The sequence below is a fragment of the Molothrus ater genome, chromosome 2 (assembly GCF_012460135.2).
Source record: "Molothrus ater isolate BHLD 08-10-18 breed brown headed cowbird chromosome 2, BPBGC_Mater_1.1, whole genome shotgun sequence".
NCBI classification, from domain to species: domain Eukaryota; kingdom Metazoa; phylum Chordata; class Aves; order Passeriformes; family Icteridae; genus Molothrus; species Molothrus ater.
The window spans coordinates 31506503-31524890 of NC_050479.2; the positions used below are offsets into that span (position 1 = coordinate 31506503).

At 42.2% G+C, this 18388-nt stretch overlaps 1 protein-coding gene across 4 annotated transcripts; it reads left to right on the top strand.

The window, feature by feature from the left end:
* Positions 1–1080: 1080 nt before the first annotated feature.
* On the top strand, positions 1081–11114 carry TXNDC9 (thioredoxin domain containing 9). 4 transcript variants are annotated; one of them, XM_036389764.2, is made up of 5 exons: positions 1081–1178; positions 2877–3093; positions 5154–5272; positions 7139–7393; positions 9562–11114. In XM_036389764.2, the coding sequence occupies exons 2-5, from the start codon at positions 2905–2907 to the stop codon at positions 9677–9679; spliced, it is 681 nt and encodes a 226-aa protein (XP_036245657.1). In that variant the 5' UTR covers positions 1081–1178; positions 2877–2904; the 3' UTR covers positions 9680–11114. The 4 variants fall into 4 exon arrangements, with proteins under 4 accessions (XP_036245657.1, XP_036245664.1, XP_036245672.1 ...); XM_036389771.1 differs by lacking the exon at positions 1081–1178 and adding an exon at positions 1210–1314; XM_036389779.2 differs by lacking the exon at positions 1081–1178 and adding an exon at positions 1580–1683.
* The last annotated feature ends 7274 nt before the right edge of the window (positions 11115–18388 follow it).

An 18388-nucleotide genomic window follows, 5' to 3' on the forward strand; every position in this document is an offset into this window, starting at 1 on the left:
TTTATTTAATAGACTTTGAGAGCTACACATGTTCTGTTGTTGTCATCACCCTGCCACCGTAACTCCTTTGGTCAACAGAGCAAGGCTCACTGTTCTCTACACCTTTCAGCTTCAGGATCCCCAACGCCATACTGCTTCGCTCCCTAGCACTCTGACTTCTTACTTCCCTTTGCCTTTATACAGCTGTAGCTCCTTATCAGTCTCTCCCACCCATGCTCTCGGCCCACTGCAGATAAGGCCGAGTTTATCTTCCCACCGCACCTTCCCCGTCTTCCCACTTCGGTACCGGGGAGCCAGATTTCCAAGAAAGAAGAAAGCAGAACACGTGTGTTGCGTTTTGGGTTTTTCGGGGGATTGGTGGTTTGGGGATTTTTGTTGTTGTTGTTGTTGCTGCTGTTTGCTTTTCTAAAAAAACCCACGCTTTAATATCCCATTATTTATATGAGCGGATCTTCCAGCGCACTTGCATAAGAAGCAAAGAGACGGCGAGCCGCAGCTGCCGGCACAGCCCGGTTCTCGGTAAGCCCGCCGGGGCTGCGCAGCCCCCGCAGCGTGACTTACCTCACGCCATCGCTCCGGGGCCGGGGCCCGGCCCCGCCGTTCCCGACCGTCACATGCCTGCCGGGGCCTCACGCCGACCCCGAGCAGGAATCCCCGACAGAGCAGCGGCGGGCGCGACCACAGTCCAGAGCCGCCTGCGCGAGGGGAAGCTGCCTTGGAGGCGGGGGGCGTGTCCTGCCCCGCCTCTCGCGGCCAAGCCCTGCCCCACGCAAGCACGGCGGGATAGGGAACTGCAGGGCGCCAGCAGGCGGGTGCTGCTGGCGGAGGCGGGGACACCTCGGGGCGGAGCTGCGGCGGCGCGGAGGGTGGAACTCCCCCAGTCCGCGGCTCCCGCCCGCAGGTGCGGCCTACACACACAGACAGACACACACACACACACACACACACACGTACGTACCCGGCACGGGGCGCACGCGCGCCAGCGGGGCGCCAGCCCGCGGCCAGTCAGCGCGTCGGGGGCAGTTCCGCGGGTGCGCGCGCGGCCTCCCGCAGGGGCGCGCGCCCGCTTTGGCGGCCAATCAGCGCGTCGGGGGGAGTTTCACGCGCGCGCGGTGCGCCCTGCGCTGACTCTCGCGATAGCGGCGGAGGGGCGCGGCCGGCGCGCGAGGAAGCGGAAGGTGAGCGGCGGGTGCCGGGATCAGGTTGGGGTCGGGGTCCGGGTCCCGGTTGCGGCCGCGGGCGGCGACACCGCCAGCACCGAGCCCGGGGCAGGGCGGGCGGCGCCCCGCCCCTGGCGAGTCCGTCCTGAGCCGGGTGCGTGCATTGTCTGTGGCGCTGTGTGTAGCGAGCCCGCGGAGGAAGGCGCGCGGCGCCTGCGCAGTGTCCCCGCCGTGAGCCGCCCCGCTCGTCGGGACCCCGGCGCCGCTTCCCGGCCGAGCGGTGGAACCGCGGCCCCGCCGGCCGCGCCGAGGCTCCCGGCTGCATAGGAAAAGCCTCTTGGCATGTGGGGTTCCGCGGCTTGGGAGCTGGGAGAGCGCTGAGCACCTCGGATGGCAGTGGGGACTGGCGGGGGTCGGTCCTGCTTTCCTTCCTGATTGTTGGAGGAGCAGCCTCCCTTCGCCCCAGCTGAGCAGGGGCTCCCCGTGCCTGGAGACCTGCTGGCCTCTGATCTCCGCCGGCAAGGTTCACGTTCCCTCTGGAAACATAAGGAGGGGTGGGGGGGCAAGCAGACTTTGTGGTTAGCAGCTTTGGGAAGAGGGAGGCAGAGCGAGTATGGCGGTGACACGCGTGGCAGCGGGCCGGGCGCTGCTGGGGCTGCGCTGTGCCCGCACTGCTGCCCTCATCTGCGAGCTTCTCCCGTCCGTGCTTAAAATGTTTCTCTTGCCTGTATATGCACGGTGTTCCCAGAACCAGTGACGCTAGCAGTTCGCCTGCTTTGAAATACAGCCAAGAATACCCTGGAACGCAAATTCGGCGCTTCAGATCCGTGGTCAGCAGGTTGAGAGTCTCAGTAGGGTGACGGTGCACTGCCACTGTTTCAGAACTGTCAGTCATTAGACTGATAATTTTCTGCAGTGTAAGTTTATTGGGAGAACAGTCGATTGTGTTGTCACAATAGTTCATGCACCCTGGTTAGTATTCTGTGTCTTTTGATGTGTTTGGGCAGGGAGAACTTTACAGAAAATTATTTTGGCTGTGTTTCTTCCACAGCAATTAGGTAGTGGCTTTTAAATCCTCTTGCTGGCTGCCATAGGTTGCTGTTTGCACTGGCAATTTTCTGGAACTAATTAAAGCAGTGTATTGGCCTAGAGCATTTGCTGTTGAGCACCTTGTCTTTCTTGTAGCTGAGGAGAGGAGTGTTAATTCAGATTTATGCATGTTAATGTGCCTGAGGGGCCTAAAGTAATTGCATTTAAACTACTGGCACAAACTTACATACTGAGCGTTGCTTAGACTTGTTCTGAGGCATCCTTTACCTCCCCCCAGCAGCTTGGAGCTTTCCAACTGAATCTTCTTGTTTCAGAATATTTTTTAAAGTAGGTACATCTGGCTCAGGATGAGCATCATTTTGGAACTGCTGAATTTTTCTTCTTTATATTAACAAGCACTTTTAGGTTCCTGTGCACTTTCAGTAGCTGCCTTTGGGGCCAAAATAACAGGACTTGATTTGTATCTTTGCCATCTGTGTTCATCATGAAAGTATTCTTCAAAGAGGGTTGCAATAAAGAAAAGAACTATCTGCTAACTACTCCTGTCTTCAGATAGCAGAGAACTTTGGTTTTTTGTGGTGTGAACTGCAAGCAAAGAGAGATCAGAGTTTTAATTGTTTGTGTAAATTCCTTGTGTGTTAATTCCTTGTATCACTGTTTCCACAGCTCTGAAGAGACCACTTTCCCTCTAAAGATGGCTGCTGATACCTCTGTTGATATCCTTCAAAAAGTTCTGGAGAATGAAATACTTCAGTCAGCCAAGGTTGTGGAAGAACATCTGGATGCTGAACTACAGAAGCTTGACCAAATGGATGAAGATGAATTGGAACGCCTTAAACAGAGGAGACTTGAGGCCCTAAAAAAGAGCCAGCAGCAGAAACAAGTAATTTCTGTAGTACAGACTCTTGATGTGTAGAGTGTAACAGAATTTTTGGAAATTGTTTATGTGAACTAAGTGTTTTGGGGTTGTTTGGTTGGTTTTGTGGATTTTTCCCTTTCTCTCCCTTCTGTGTTTATTAATTTTAAATTATCCAGGAAAGTAAGTGTCTGTCCATGTGTGCATGCTTTGTGTTCTTTAACAGGGGGAGAGAAGCACCTCTGTGATTGTTACAGTAAGGAAAGGATAAGGAGTTTCATACATAGATTTGAGTGTGTCCCTGTTTACTGAACATTGCTATCTGGAAGCATAAGTCCTGTAGGCAACCCAACCATAAGGCTTTAGGCTCCTTCTGAAGTGTCTTCCTTCCGAAGCTTCTGAATTATTACTTACAGCATGTGATATGTGCCCTCCTGTTAAGGTATTTTGTAGAAGGGTGAAATGGGATTTTTCCTTGTTTCTAGGCTGGAATCATTTGTCACACTCCTTCTGAGCCAAGAAATCTTGGCTTTGTATGACTGCTCATTTCCTCTTACAAGAAGGAACTACTCCCTTGGGACCTGACACCTCATGTCAAATGAGGTCTTTATGCTCCCTCAGAGCTCTTTTTGAATAGTTTACACTATAATTTTGGTAACATATGGTGTGAGACCTGAATTATAAGTAAGAAGCTGTAGGTTTCTCAGCTTATTCCATCTAAGCTAACCTAAACAAGAAATTTATTATGGTGGGGGAGAAGTGGCTTGGCTGAAAGGAGATCTTGGCTGTGATGGAGTCCTTAAAAGCTGATGGCAGACTTTGAAATGGGAATGCAGTGAAATGTCATGGCATGGCTGGGATGCTGGAGGACAGGCGGTGCCAGCAGCTTTGGTTCTGTAAACACAGAAATAGAGAACACTATTCAACACTATTCACTTGTCTTCAGCAGTTCAGTTTATATTTGAGTCTAGTGTCTTCCTTTTTCAGAAGTCATAACTCTTAGATGTCCTTGGATGTGAACATGTGATAGGTCTCATGCAGAAACTTCTTCATGGGTTTGGGCTTAAATCACTGTTCTCACTCGCTTTCAAATGCAAATGTGGAGTAGGATACTGCTCAGTAAAAGGAGTGTGCTGTCACACTATTCCAGAATAAATCTGTGGACAGGGGAATTACTGCATAATCACTGTTGAGGGATAACTGAGTTCTTGATTTGAATCATGATGACTTCTTCATATGCTCATACTTCCATGAATTTTTAATGTATACAATATTCAGGAGAGTCTTTGTTCTATCCTAATTTAGCTTACAGGATATCTTTGGTTCGCTTGGAAACGTTTTTTTTCTTTCACCTTTTTAAGACAAAACTGCAGGATTAAGAACAGTGATTCATCTAAATTTTTCCCCCATTGGAAAATTAAGGTTTTTGTCAAATTTTGTCATACTGCACTATTTCTAATCATGTAGATTAGCCTGTACTTGTTTAAATACACTGCAATTACCCTTTAGTAATGTAGAGGCTGTGAGTTTTTTCCTTTAAGTGTGTTTGTTGAAAATGTGGAAGATTAGCTCTTTGGAAACTGTGTATGCACACTTAATCAGACAGTTATTGAAGTTACCTCTAAATTTTAGTTTGTGACACTCTGTTTCTCTATCAGTGTTATGACTGATGGTGCACATGTGTTTTCTGCATGATATTCTGTGAGCCTGGTTCATGTTAAGATCCCTTCAGTGTATATTTGATAGGTAAACATCATTTATTGCAGATGAGTTAGTAGGCTTTTTCTCTCACTGATTTTTTAAGAGTTTTTGTTGTATTCTTTGAACTACTCTTGTCTTACTGAGAGGCTGCATTGCAGAATTTTATGTAGCTCTGTACAAGATTTGTATTTACAAATAAGTAAGGTGGCCTTATCTGTGTATCTTTAAAACAAAACTAAAGGGGAGAAAGTAATTAGTTTCTCCACTACTATATGAAATGGGTTTTCACTGCAGGCCTCCTCTTCCATTTTCTAAAAGCTGTAGAGTTTGCACCACAGATAGCCTAACAACCTCCATACTAATTATTTGCTCTCATGTTTTTCAAGGAGTGGCTTTCAAAAGGACATGGAGAATACAGAGAAATTCCAAGCGAGAGAGACTTTTTCCAAGAAGTCAAAGAAAGTAAAAACGTGGTTTGCCATTTCTATAGAGATACAACATTCAGGTATAGTAACTAAGCTGTACTGAAGAAACTTTTGTTTAAAGATGTCTACAAAAACAAATGTGTTTTTTGTTCTTTCAAATCTCAGTCATGAACAAGCATTTTTAGAAGTATTCACATTGCTTCATTATAAATCTTAGTTGCTTTTCAAGACATTTGATTTTTTTTAATGTATTTTTCCACTACAGTTAATCTGAACATGATTGGATAACAATTCATATTCTGCTACATAGTTGATTAGAACACAGATGTTTAACCTCTTTGACAGTATTTGAGAGAGTGCTGTGTTTCATTATTGATTTAGTTTGAGGCAGTTGGGTCTGTACCTGTAGACCATTCAAGAGCAGCCTTTCAAAAAGATGGCTTTGGTTACTCCAGATCTGGGTGGTTCTGGCAAACAGGAAAATATGCCCTAAATCTTGTCTAGACATCTTGAGAATTTAACCTTTTACTTTGAAAGGATCAGTTGCAGCTGCTTTCCCTTTGTGCCTGTGCCTTTGTGATTCTGTCACTTTTTTTAGAGTGTGAGACACCAAGATCTGAGACTATGTGGTGACTCAGAATAGGAACCCAAACGAAGATGTCCCACTTCCTTGGAAGAATTTTGGAAGTTCTGGGCTGTAGGCTGTTCCTCACTGGGTCTCTCAATGTGTTCTGTTAAAATGCAGTAACAAAGTAGAGTAGTTTATTGAAGGAGGAGCCAGTTGTCCTGGTTTTGGTTCTTTGGGGTTTTTTTTCCCCCCAGAGGTGTTATGTTCTCCCTAGCTTATAGAATATAAACTGAAACATCTTCCATGTGTGAAATTGAAAGAGGTCAAGGCTGGATTTTGCAGTGAGGTATCTGTGTCCTACATTTCCTACGTGTTTAAAGCAGTTGTGTTTGGCTAGTTTTTACTCAAGAGGGTGAAAGGCTATCACTGCAAATAAAGTAGCTTAGGACAGGTTTTGGTTCTTGTTTCTTGAATCAGCAAAGTGTGTAGGCTCAGACAGGAAAAAGAACTGCTGAGAAAGTGCTTTGTAAAGTGTGTCATGCTGACAAACAGGTTGAAGCTCATGTGTTGGGTTTACCAACCACCTTATCAAGTTGCTTTCATCTTTGCCCAGTCCAGCTTTTTTGATCTGTTCAGCTCTCCTCTCAAGTTTAAGGACAGTCACATCACAGAGTTCATGCAGCTGAGCCAACCCACTTCAAGAAGACTATCCAGAAAGCTGAGATTGCAGGTGATGAGTCCATGAATCTCGGTGGTCTGACAAGTATTTTGGGAGTTCACATCACTGCCCCATGGCTGAGAAACAGTAGTTGTATGCTCACTCCTATTCCATGGCAACAGAGAAGCCAAGTATTTTTGCCTTTAGCACTATTGTGCAAAGCAGTCTGTGCAAATCACTTTTCTTTACTTACACCGAGTTACTGCATCTCAGCTGTGAAGGTAGTGACTGCAAAAATCCAGAACACTAACACATTGAGAGTACTTCTCTGAAGAAATCTTCTACAGAGAAATTTTTCCAGTTGACAGGCAGTGAAGCTAGAGCTGGAAGAATAGAAAGAACTGTCATCAGTAAGTGCAGGCCTCCAGAAATGAGGGTGAGGCTTCCAGGTGTACGGAAGGTAATTAGGAAGAAATTAGAGAAAGGGATGGTATAATTATACAGTAGAGGTGCTCCAAGCTGTTCCACTATTAGTCATTAAATCCAGCTACCTCTGAAACATAGTTTGTCTTGAAACTAAATTCTCTATTACAGAGGTAATGTCTATATTACCATGATAGAACTAGTTCTTTACTGCTCCTTTCAAACTTCCTCTCAAATGCATATTCGTCAGCTTATTCATTCTAACACTTTATATATTTTGGGTTAATTTTTCCACAGGTGCCAAATAATGGACAAACATTTGACTGTATTGGCAAAAAAGCACATTGAGACAAAATTCTTGAAATTAAATGCTGAAAAATCTCCTTTCTTGTGCGAAAGACTGCGCATCAAAGTAATTCCCACTCTAGCACTAATAAAAGATGGGAAAACACAGGACTACGTCGTGGGCTTCACTGACCTCGGTAACACTGATGACTTCACTACAGAAACCTTAGAATGGAGATTAGGCTGTGCAGATGTAATTAATTACAGGTAATTAAGTCTTTTGTGATTCCTTTGGTTTCAGATTAAGTACAAAGAGAATGACCTTGCAGACAGGGGAATCTGAAAGGTTGTAATTTTATTATGTTGTATGCTAAAAAAGACATGTAAGAGTTTAATATAGTTACTTAATCTGTGTGCTTCATCAAGGGAAAGAAGATAATCTCTTTGGCAAAGTATTGAGACGTTATAATGAGTGTTGAGGTGTCCTTTTTTTAGAGTAATAAAAATAAACCCAGTTCTTGTCATGAGGTGTAGGGAGTAGCAGTGATGCTCTGATATGGCTTCAGTGTCATGCATGTAATGTACCCTATAGCATCTAGAGATGCTTCATGTCACAGTTGCAATGCAGTGAAGTCTGAGCATTTTTCATCCACTTCAGAGAAAACTCAGCAAGTCATCCTTAAACTGCATCTAAGTCAGTATTACATACATGAATGTACCTTTTTCTTCAACAAACTGTAGTGAAAATGGAAAATAATTCGAATAAGTGTAAATAAACTGAGTAACAGTACAATATAATCATCATAAGTACCTTGTTAAAGACTACAGAACAAAAGGCAGAAGAACATATCTGTCACCACAATCGCCTAACTTTACCGGAGAATTATTTACCAAAATTCTACTTTCCTTTCCAGTGTGGTTCAAGTGTCATCTCTCGTTTTAGGTTAATTTTGCTCTATTGTTTTGAATGTTTTTAGTGCACTTTTAAAATTTAAATTTCATTACCTAATTTATTTAAATGTCTAATGAAATAAAATTTTGGCAAGAAGTATTGTATCTTAAAGCCAAAGAAACTACTAGTCAATTTGGCTTAGTAGCTGTTGAACTTTGGGTGAAATGACTGAAACTTACAATTTTAAAACAACTGATATTTCCCAGTTCAGTGAAAAGCAAATATGCAGAGACAGCTTGGATGCAACAGCCTTTTATGGGAAAAATCCTTCACTGGAGTTGTATCAAGCACCGCTGAATTTTCTAAATGCTGATTCATTGGCTTATGGCATAATGTTACTTCTTCTTGACTCTACTAGTACTGTGTATTTGTTCTTAGCTCCTTGTGGAGTGGGGGAATTTTGTTCTTTGTTCCTTTTGGCAGACCCTGGCTTTGCAATGCAAGCCTCATTTCCAAACTGTTCTGAAACAGTTCCCACTTCCCTCTCTCTGGAGTTCCTGAAAAGGGCATAGGCCTCCTCAGAGCTTAGAAATAGTTCTTTTCCTTCAACCTGTGGGATAGCAGATGGTAAAAGGGTATACTTTATTTAGGGGAAAAATCAGATTATTCAGATCAGATTATTTGCCCAAAATCAGGATTCAAGTGGTATGTTAACATATGTGATTAAGTTGCAATCTGTGAGCTGTATATTTAGGATTAATATCAGCAAAAGAGTATTAACATTTTGTAAAGAACTACAAATTTCTAAACACCCCTTTATAGCTAATCGCAGAAGGTTGCAACTGTTGTAATTGCTCGCTCACTCACTCACTTGGATGCAAACCCCTCACAGGTCATGTGAGCAAAAGCAGGGCACACCCTTTTCTGAGCAGCCTGAGGGGATTCCCCTCCTTGCACAACCCTGCTGGAAGAGAAGTAGGTGCTCCAGTTTCATGTGAAACCTGCTGCTTCCAACAGGGAACACAGGCCCATTCCCATGGATGCACATGCTGCTGAGAGAGCCCCTGCAGGATCATGGGGGCGCTCTGAGGCGTGAGTTCCTGCAGGGAAGAGATAGCAGAGCTAGCACAAGGTGCCTTCTGGCAAACCCAGTTCTGACTCCAGAGTCCTTGTTAGCAACATGTTAGCTTCTTTTGTGCTGGTGCTTCCTCACCTGTTTTGAAAAGTCTCTCTGTAATTCCCTAATTACAGTTAATCTGACAGACTGTTGTCTTTAGAATGATGAGTTTGCAGGAAAAGCCTTTTCATTTTACAGCTCCATTTACAGGTGCTGTTTACTTTCACACTCCTGTTTTAACTCGAGTTATCCAGGCCATTTTGACCAGGATGTGCTATGCTAGCAACACCACAGTGCTGCTTAGGGTACAAGTAGGCATCGTGTTCTCTTAGACTGTGTTTTTCTGTAGAAACAGGTCATTAAACATGATGCTTACTGTCTGGATGAATATGGCTTTAATCAACTTGTCTTACCCTTTTTCTGTAGTGGAAACTTGATGGATCCACCTTTTCAAAGTCAAAAGAAATATGGAACAAGCTTTACAAAGCTGGACAAGAAGACCATCAGAGGAAAGATATATGATTCAGATTCTGATGATGACTAGAAGAGCCACTAAATATATTTGTAAATCATCTTTTGTTTATGCGTGGTACATTTCTAAGAATGTTTTTTATAAAGCTTACTGCTTTTCATTACATCTGCACATAATTCTCATTTTTCTATACAGTTTTATACAACTGAGTCACAGCAGGAAAAAGCTTAAGTATTTTTTTTCCTCTTTTGGAAGTCATTTGTAATTTGAAAATCTTAGTCCTTCTACCTAAATGACATGGCAAATGATGAACTTAAGCCCTTTGTCTTAAGTATAAGTTTATGAAATGTTTTGAACTAACTTAGAAACTGCTGTATGAAGTCAGACCAAAGGTCCCTCTGGCCCAGGATCCGGTCTCAGTGGCTAAAAGGAGATGCACAAGGAAGAATGCAAACAGGGTGACCAGATAGCAATGCTTCCCCACAGTCTACTTTAAGTAATCTGTGGCTTGGGGAACACCATATCTGAGAGCGTTTGCTGCTTAAAATAATAGAAGAAAAATCTCTTTAAATCCTCTTTTAATCCTTTAAATCATAGTATCCAGGCATCCACATCATGTGGCAAGGAGGTCACAGTTTAACTGTGCTGTGTGAGGAACTACTTCTTATTGTCTTCATTGAATCTAACAAGTTTTTTTTTCTGTTTTTCATTATTAAAGGAGGTAACATTCACTTCTAAAAAAGATTGTTCTTTATAAGTTCCTCTTCCAGTTGTCTTTTTATATTTATTATTACTTACATTATCAGTAAAGCACCACAAAAGTATTAGTAAAAAAATTGTGCATTTTAACAAATAATTGCTTTTCTTATGGTGCCATATCATGCCATTGAATAAATTAACTGCATTGCACTGTAAGTTGTAAAAACAGTCATAACTTCTGTGAATTCTGAAATAGATGGCCAAGAGAAATGCCCTTTTACCATCTACGAATGCTGCATGTCAGAGCTGATACAGCAGGCAATAGCACATAGCAACAAGCATATTGAAAACAGCCTTGTCACGGGTTTGTATCATTCTGTGGTTGTGAATGTGTGGATTTTATAGGAGATGCTTTGTACAAGAGAGTAGAATAGAGAAAAGTATTTGGGAGAAACCTTGATTGTTAAGTTTAGATATAGTGCCGCATACTGTGTACTGTTCTTCAGTGATGGACAGAATTTTTGAGATCTTCCTTGGACACAATGTAAAATTCCTGGCTAGGAGAACCATTGATGGGTTTCTTTTTCATTTTCAGAAAAATTGTTTGCTTTGTGCTGAAGTATCCTTTTGAGGTGGTACTTTGAACCCAGTTGGTCCAAGTAGCAGTGAAGTGGGTCTAGCCAATCTTGCTGCCTTGTAGTAGAGAACACTTGTGATTGGGCCAGCCCAGCAATATATCTCTTTAAGTTTAAAAAATTATATTTTATTTCTGTTCATGTACATTGAAATAAAATTATTTTAATTCTAATGTTGACTACTGTATCCTTTCAAAGAAGATCTAGGTGCTGTGGAATAATTTCTCTATTAATCAAGTCCATCAGAAAGTTTGTTTAAGCCCTTTCTAGATTTCTAACAGGTGATACACAGTTCTGTCCTAACATACAGGATCACTTGGAGAACACAATCAGCTTAAGACGTACACAGCTGCCCATTGATCTAGGAGAAGCATAAGGAGACTTGCTTCACACTGATCACTTTTTTAATGCACAATGCTTTAGAAAATGCTCCTTTTTTCCCCCTGCATCCAGTTGCATGAAATTCAGGAGACCAATGTTTCAGCAGTATTTTTACAAGTGTCTTAGCAGGAGTCATCACTGAGCCCTAATTGTGTTGAATAAGCTGTGGAAATAGAAAATCACCTCTGATGTAGCTGCGTGCTGTGTGGAAACGCGTGGGCTTGTCAGGATTCCAGCACGGTGCGTTGGTGGAGGTTACTGAGTTCCACACCTGAATAGCCTCATTACAAACTCAGTGCAAATCCTACTTGGAGTCTCTGCTTTCATGTCACTTTAAGCTGATGATTTTTTTTTTCTAGGTTAATCTTCCTGGGACCTCTTCCTTGATCAGGCTTGTAACATGACCACATATACTCTAGTGCTGATACAAGGAGTTTGCCAGAGTGTGTGGCTTGGGTAGAATCAGGCTCAGGGAATGGGCTGGGTTGCAAGGGACCCTAGAGATCATCTAGTTCCACCCCCCCTGCCATGGACATGGGTAGCAAGGGAAGTTGAGACTGTTCATACTGTAAGTTTAGATTTATTTTGAAAGTAGTAATCTCACAGATTTTCTCTTCAAGTCTTTACTTTCATGGAAACTTTTCTTGTTTCTGTATATTCTGTCTTCAATGAACATTAAAACTTTTACTGAACAGTCCTCTTGGTTACACTTCCATCCTGCATATTACTTTGAGATGAACAATTCAAACCCAAAAATTTTATTTTTTGCTGAAACCTAGAAGTTCTTTAAGAAATGGGAAATTCATCTAGTTTGAGTAGTGAGGATCAAATTACTCTTCTGTGGTAGAGTTTAATGATTTCGCCATGCAGGTTAAGTGAATGAATTGTCCATGGTATAAGACTTGGGACAGCAAGCTAGAAGTGTCATGATACAGAGAACACCATCTCAAATAAATGTGAGCTGTACAGACTTGAAAAGCAGAAAGATAACTTTGTCAATAGCAATCTAGTGGCCATATGGCTGATTGATGAGATGCTAATGATTCGCAATATGCAGAAGAAATGCAAGTTTTATGTGATTAATTTCTTACCACAGATGGATGAGGTATGTCAGGATATGACTGACTAAAGTTCCTGAGCCTAGACCAATCACAAGATGGTGCCTGGTTTGCCATGAAAGGTTGTTAGACAACAAAGATGAGAAATGTTCAGGTATAGCTTGGGAAGTGATGGGGCTTATGCCTGAACTCAGCATATAATTTTAATAATGATTAGTGCTTTAGTCTGTGCCTGATGCTTGGTATGAAATAATAAAAGAGAGCACAAAGGCAAAAATAATAACCAAACAAGATCTCAGTTGTTCAGCTCTTGATGCTGAATTATGTGGACACGACTGGACACTCCTTGATCACTGACTGATCCTGGCTTTTGCTCTGTTGCTAGAAATCTACCCCCAAGTGAAGTGCTGAGCTGAGCTTTGGGATCTGAGAGTGTGAAGAAGTCTGGTCCAAGAAAGAGGCAGGATGAGAAACAAATTCTGGAGAGAGCATCAACTGAGTAGCTGTTCTCAGACCCCATTAGTAGGCTGGATTACCTGCAAGTGTCACAGGGGTAGAGGGAGGCTAATTCAAAAGATGAATTGATGTTGTCAAGTCCTATGTTACAAGTAATCCCCTTTTTTTCTATCCCCTACCTAGAAATACTAAAATGAAGCTTTTCTACAGAAATTTCTATAAAAATTTCGGCTTTGACCAGTACAGTTTCTAAGACAAGCCCTTTGTCTTCCCCATAAGGGTAAAGCTGGTGTTCTCAACCCAGTGTGAGGGATGTTGTCACTTCATCTCTCATATATACACAAACAAGCACTAGGTGCTGAAGAAATAACATGGCTTTTGTACTCATTGCATATACAATAGCTGTGTAACCCACTTTTTGAAAGGAAAATTCTGTCAGGAGTGGCTGATCTGTCTCTTTAGAAGAGCTGCATGTGACAGTTTGAGAGTGAGAGTTATGATCTGGAGCTGAAGAAAAGCCTCTAAGAATCAGAAGGTGAGGGTACTTGATGTTACAGTAGTCTGCTTGAGAACTCCTCTGAGGAGTATGTTGTTCCTGAGCCACATTTAAAGGATAGAGATAGCTTCCACCACATTTGACACAAAAAAGGTTTACTCTGATCTTTTGTTCTTGGATCATGCTTGGGAGCCTTCAGCATTCAGCAGTCCAATATGATTGTGGTGATCCAGACATTGTGGTCTGCCAGTTGCTCCTTGTTCTCTGTCCCTCTGCAGAGCACTGTTCCTGTATCATATGCTACAGAAGGGAACTTATGTTCATACCTACTTCATCAATTTAAGGTAACACATCACACTGGCTAAAGCAGTACTTAACACCCCAGAGCGCCACCCAAAAATACCTTGTTCAGATGTGGTTAATTAATTTTAAGTGCATCTAAGCTGAGAAATACTGGGTGCTTGTTGATGGAAAGGAAGTAGTTAAGAAAACTTACTTTTAGACAGCCCATAAGGTGCATATTCTAAAGCTACTTTTTTGGGTTTTGATTAATTGTTACAGCCATGGCTTGAGCTGCCTAAACTAAACCAACCCTGGTGTAGTAGCCAAGTAGCTGTGTCAGCTCAGTGTTGAATCTGTGTTAACATAATTTGCATTTTGGAACACAGCCTGTTAAAGCATCACCCACCTTCTTTGCAAACCATGCAATATCCAGTAATGATTGGCTTTTCCCAAGATTACATTGTATGAAAATCAGATGATTGATACACAGAACAATATTAATTACCTTCCAGATCTACTTCCTCCTTGCTAATTATTTCTTTTGTTATTGCACCACCCTGGAAAAAGCCTGAAATGGTTTCCTGTTTGTTTTCTAGAATGTTAACAGTCTTCAATGCTTTGTATGATTAATTCCAGGCACACAGAAATGTCCTTAATAGTTATCATCAAAACACAGAATAGTTTGGGTTGGAAGGGACCTTAAACATCACTTAGTTCCAAGCCCAATGGGTAGGGACATCTTCCATGACACCAGGTTGCTCAAACCCCTATACAGTGTGGCCTTCAACACTTCCAGGGATGGGGCACCCACAACTTCTCTGAGCAACCTGTTTCAGTGTCTCACACAAAGACTTTCTTCCTTGTATCAAACCCAAACCTATCCTCTGTCAGTTTGAAGCCATTCCCCCTTGTCCTATCACTACATGCCCTTGTACAAAGTGCCTCCTTGTACAAACTCTCTTGTTTGGCCCCTCTAGGTAGTGGAATGTGCTATAAGGTCTCCAGAGACTTTCCTTTTCCAGGCTGAACAATCCTAATCCTAGCTTCTCTTCACAGGAGAGGTGCTCCAGCCCTCTGATCACCTTGGTGACTCTCCTCTGGACTTGCTCCAGCAGCTGCCCATCCTCCTTACTTTGTGAGCCCAGATCCTATGAGACTGTAGTGGAGGGACAGAGTCCCCTCCCTCAGCCTGCTGGCCACAGCTGACTTTGCTGCAGCCCAGACACAGTTGCCTTTCTGGTCTGTGAGTGCACATGGCTGGGTCATGTTGAACTTCTTGTCAACCAACATCCCCAAGTCCTTCTCAGGGCTGCTCTCAATCCATTCATCTCCCTGCCTATATTTGTGCTTGGGATTGCACCCATGTGCAGGACCCTAACTTGGCTCAAACTTCAAATTACTTGCTTTAGGTGATCTGTGTTTAAGATGGGATGTGAACAAGCTCTCATAGAATCCAATCCAGTGATCTTTTGCTAGGACACCTTTCTTACTGTAAAATTTAAAACTTCATTTTCGAGAACAGAAGGAAAACACTTGTTTCCCTCCCTCATAAACACTTCTGGTCTTATATACTTTATGTGAAGGCCAGAGAGATGCAGAGGGGGATGTTACTGCAATGCTCATCTGCATTCTTCAGAAAGTCAAGGTAAAGGAAAAGATTGGGACACTCAGCACTCGTTCGCTTCTGAATAGTGTGAAAACTGACCCCCTGATGTCTTACAAGTTTGAAGACTTTTGAAGATGTGTAAATGTGGTGCTTAGGGATGTGGTTTAATGGTGGAATTGGCAGTGCTGTGTTAATGGCTGGACTCGATGATCTTAGCAGTGTTTTCCAACCTAAATGATTCTATGATTACTTCCAGGTATACTAGATGTTAGAAAGAAGAACTATGGAAATGTAACTATTAAATTGGGTGTGTCCCTTTAAAAGCTGGGAAGGACAACTGTAGAGGATTTGTCTGAGATGATGCTACAGATGCATCTTTAACTGGTCAGCTAGTGGTAGGTATCCACCCTACGTCAGCATGATGGGCAGCTTCCCTATAAAGCAGTTACAAAGTCTGAGAATACCTGGTGTTACCTGTAATTACATCCCAGATAAAAGGAACAACCTGGGAAATTCATCTGCCCGTCGATGTTATGAAACAAGCTGAAACTCACAATGGAGACAATAATTAATGTGAGTATCATTCCAAGTAATTTTAGATGGTATTCTCATCACCCAGTGACATGTGATGCTAAAACCTGCAACCTGAAGGAGAACAACATGTGCAGCATGTAGTCCTTTCCAAACTGATGCTCCATTTTGATCAGTTCTCCGTCAAGCAGAATGTAAAAAACTTCCCCTGGCATGAGGGGGGAAAAAATATAAAGTGAAAATCTGTGAGTAGGAAAGAAATGTTGGTATGAACCGTGGTGTGCTTTAGATCTCAGGAGTGGTCCCTTCTAGTTTATGTAAGACAAGTGGAAAATGCTATTGTGTCAGGTAACATTTTTTGCCCACTCTGCTCTCCCTTTACCCGAATGTAACCAACAGTGTCATTGACAAATCACAGAGAAAGTGTGTCTGTGGTCACTGACTGCAGCTTAATGCCAGGATGCCCATGAATACCAGGAACCTTTCCTGCTTCTTAAATTTAAGAAGATGCAGATACTATTTGATAAGTGAACTCCTCCTCTTTCCTTGACTTTCCATCCCTTCCCTCCCAGTCACACACTGTGCTGACCAAACCCAGCACAAGGAGAATAGGTATTGACACTACTCCTGATGAAAATTTCCAAATTAAATCTATCATTAAAATGAAAATATGTGCTGTACTAGTGACAGATGCAGCCCACTCTCATTAAGTGGCTCACCTACACTCAATGCTCTGTGTTTACACAGCCCCACAAAGAGCTTTCAGCAGAAGATGGTGTTTTCTAGCACCATGCAGCTTTCATGATGTGGTAGTGCCTTGAACAAATGCACTAGCTGAGAGCCCTGCCCATTCAGTGTATATGAGCATGTTTCCATAGAGGCTGCTTGCTTTTGGCTTTTCCTCTAAAAGGCAGTTGGAAAAATTTGTGTGAATAAAGAGGGTTTGAGTGAGAAAAAGTCCATAGCACTGCTGGAAAAGTATCCTCTTATTTGGGCATACAGTGGAATTTGTATGAATACAAGGAATCTGTCCCAGGGACCTAAGAGCTCATAGCAGCACAGATAAAAACTTGCATTTAAAACATAATATCCACGACTCAATGAGTATATAAGGAGCAATGCAATGCAGAATAGGCATTAAGAATTCATGTGACTACTGTGAAATGTAGGAAAATGTGATTACATGGTAACAAATGAAAGAGAAAAATATGTAGCAAAGTATTTCAATTCAAAAAAAAACAGTATTTCAATTAAAAAAAAACAAACCAGTATTTCTTCTCAAAACTTTATCTTAAGGACCATCAGCAAGTGGACAACATATTAGGAAATAAATCTTACCTAAGATTATAGGCTACTTCTCAAAGAAGGTCCCAAGTCATCAGCATGAACACAGGCTCAGTGACAGAGGAACATTAGTTTTTTGTCACTAACATGATGCTGTTTTTATAAAGGATGCCAAGATGTTAATACTAAATTGTTATAATCTATTTGAGAGAATACATCTCTTTCTAATACAAAATTATTGTCTTGTTCTGTAGATAAATTAATTTGAGAGGATAAACCACTACTGGGTTTGCTGCCATCAAGCTGTGCACTATGAGCTTTTCCCAGATAATTTCTTCTTGTTGTCCTTCCTCCAGCATTTCATCAGTAGCTATTGCCTTTGAAAGGACTAAAGCACACTGTACATGTGATGTTTCTATTTTATAAGTGTTAGACCATGACAACACCACAAAGATGTGCACCGTTACATTATGTCAAACTTTTCCTTCTGCTGTTCAAAATGTAAAACCCCAGTAAAGGATTACAGGATAGTCTAGTCTGAAATACCACAGAAGATATCAGGTTTGAGCACAAAGAATGATTGCCTAGCTTTGTTGTAATCTTTGGGAAGGTTTCAGTAGGAGTTCTATATTTAGGACTCACCTTAACCCTAATACCAGACCTCCTGTAAAAATGCCTGGTTTTGAACATATTCATTAGTAACTGGCCAAAACAGCATTTCCTACCTGCCACATCAGCCCCAAAAGAGTAATGGGAATTGATGGATTCGTGATGCATCAAATAATGAAGAGAAAGCCACCAGAAGAAAATCTTGGCCTTCCTAACCTCCCTGCATGCTGGGCAGACTCCAGGGAAGAGAAAAATGCAGCAAACGGAACAGGACTGAAGGGCACTGGCCTCCCAGACTCTTTCCTTCTCCAAGTGACTCAGATGTTTTAGATATGTGAAAAGTGTCTTGGCTGCAAAGTGCAAGTCTTTCAGAGCCCCTCTGTGTGTCCCCACTAACAACAGTTGCTGAGACCAGTTTCTTCCTCCTAATTTTTGCTGCAACCTCCTGCTTCCCCACATCTTAAACTCAGACCCTGCCTCTACTCTCAAAGTAGTCAAGTGCCCATCCTGAATTAGGTTTGTTGTAAACAATGAAGCAGTGGGAGGATTTTCCTTAATTGTCCTTGTTAAAATTCATATGGTACTTAATTAAAGCATGATACTTAATTAAGTATGATACTTAATTAAAAGCTTGTCTATCTGAAACCATTGAGGAAACAAGACAAAAACAATCCTTCCAGAAATATGTCCAGATGCAAAGCAAGGAGAGGACTACACAGGGATCTGGTTTTTGCCTGGCCTCTG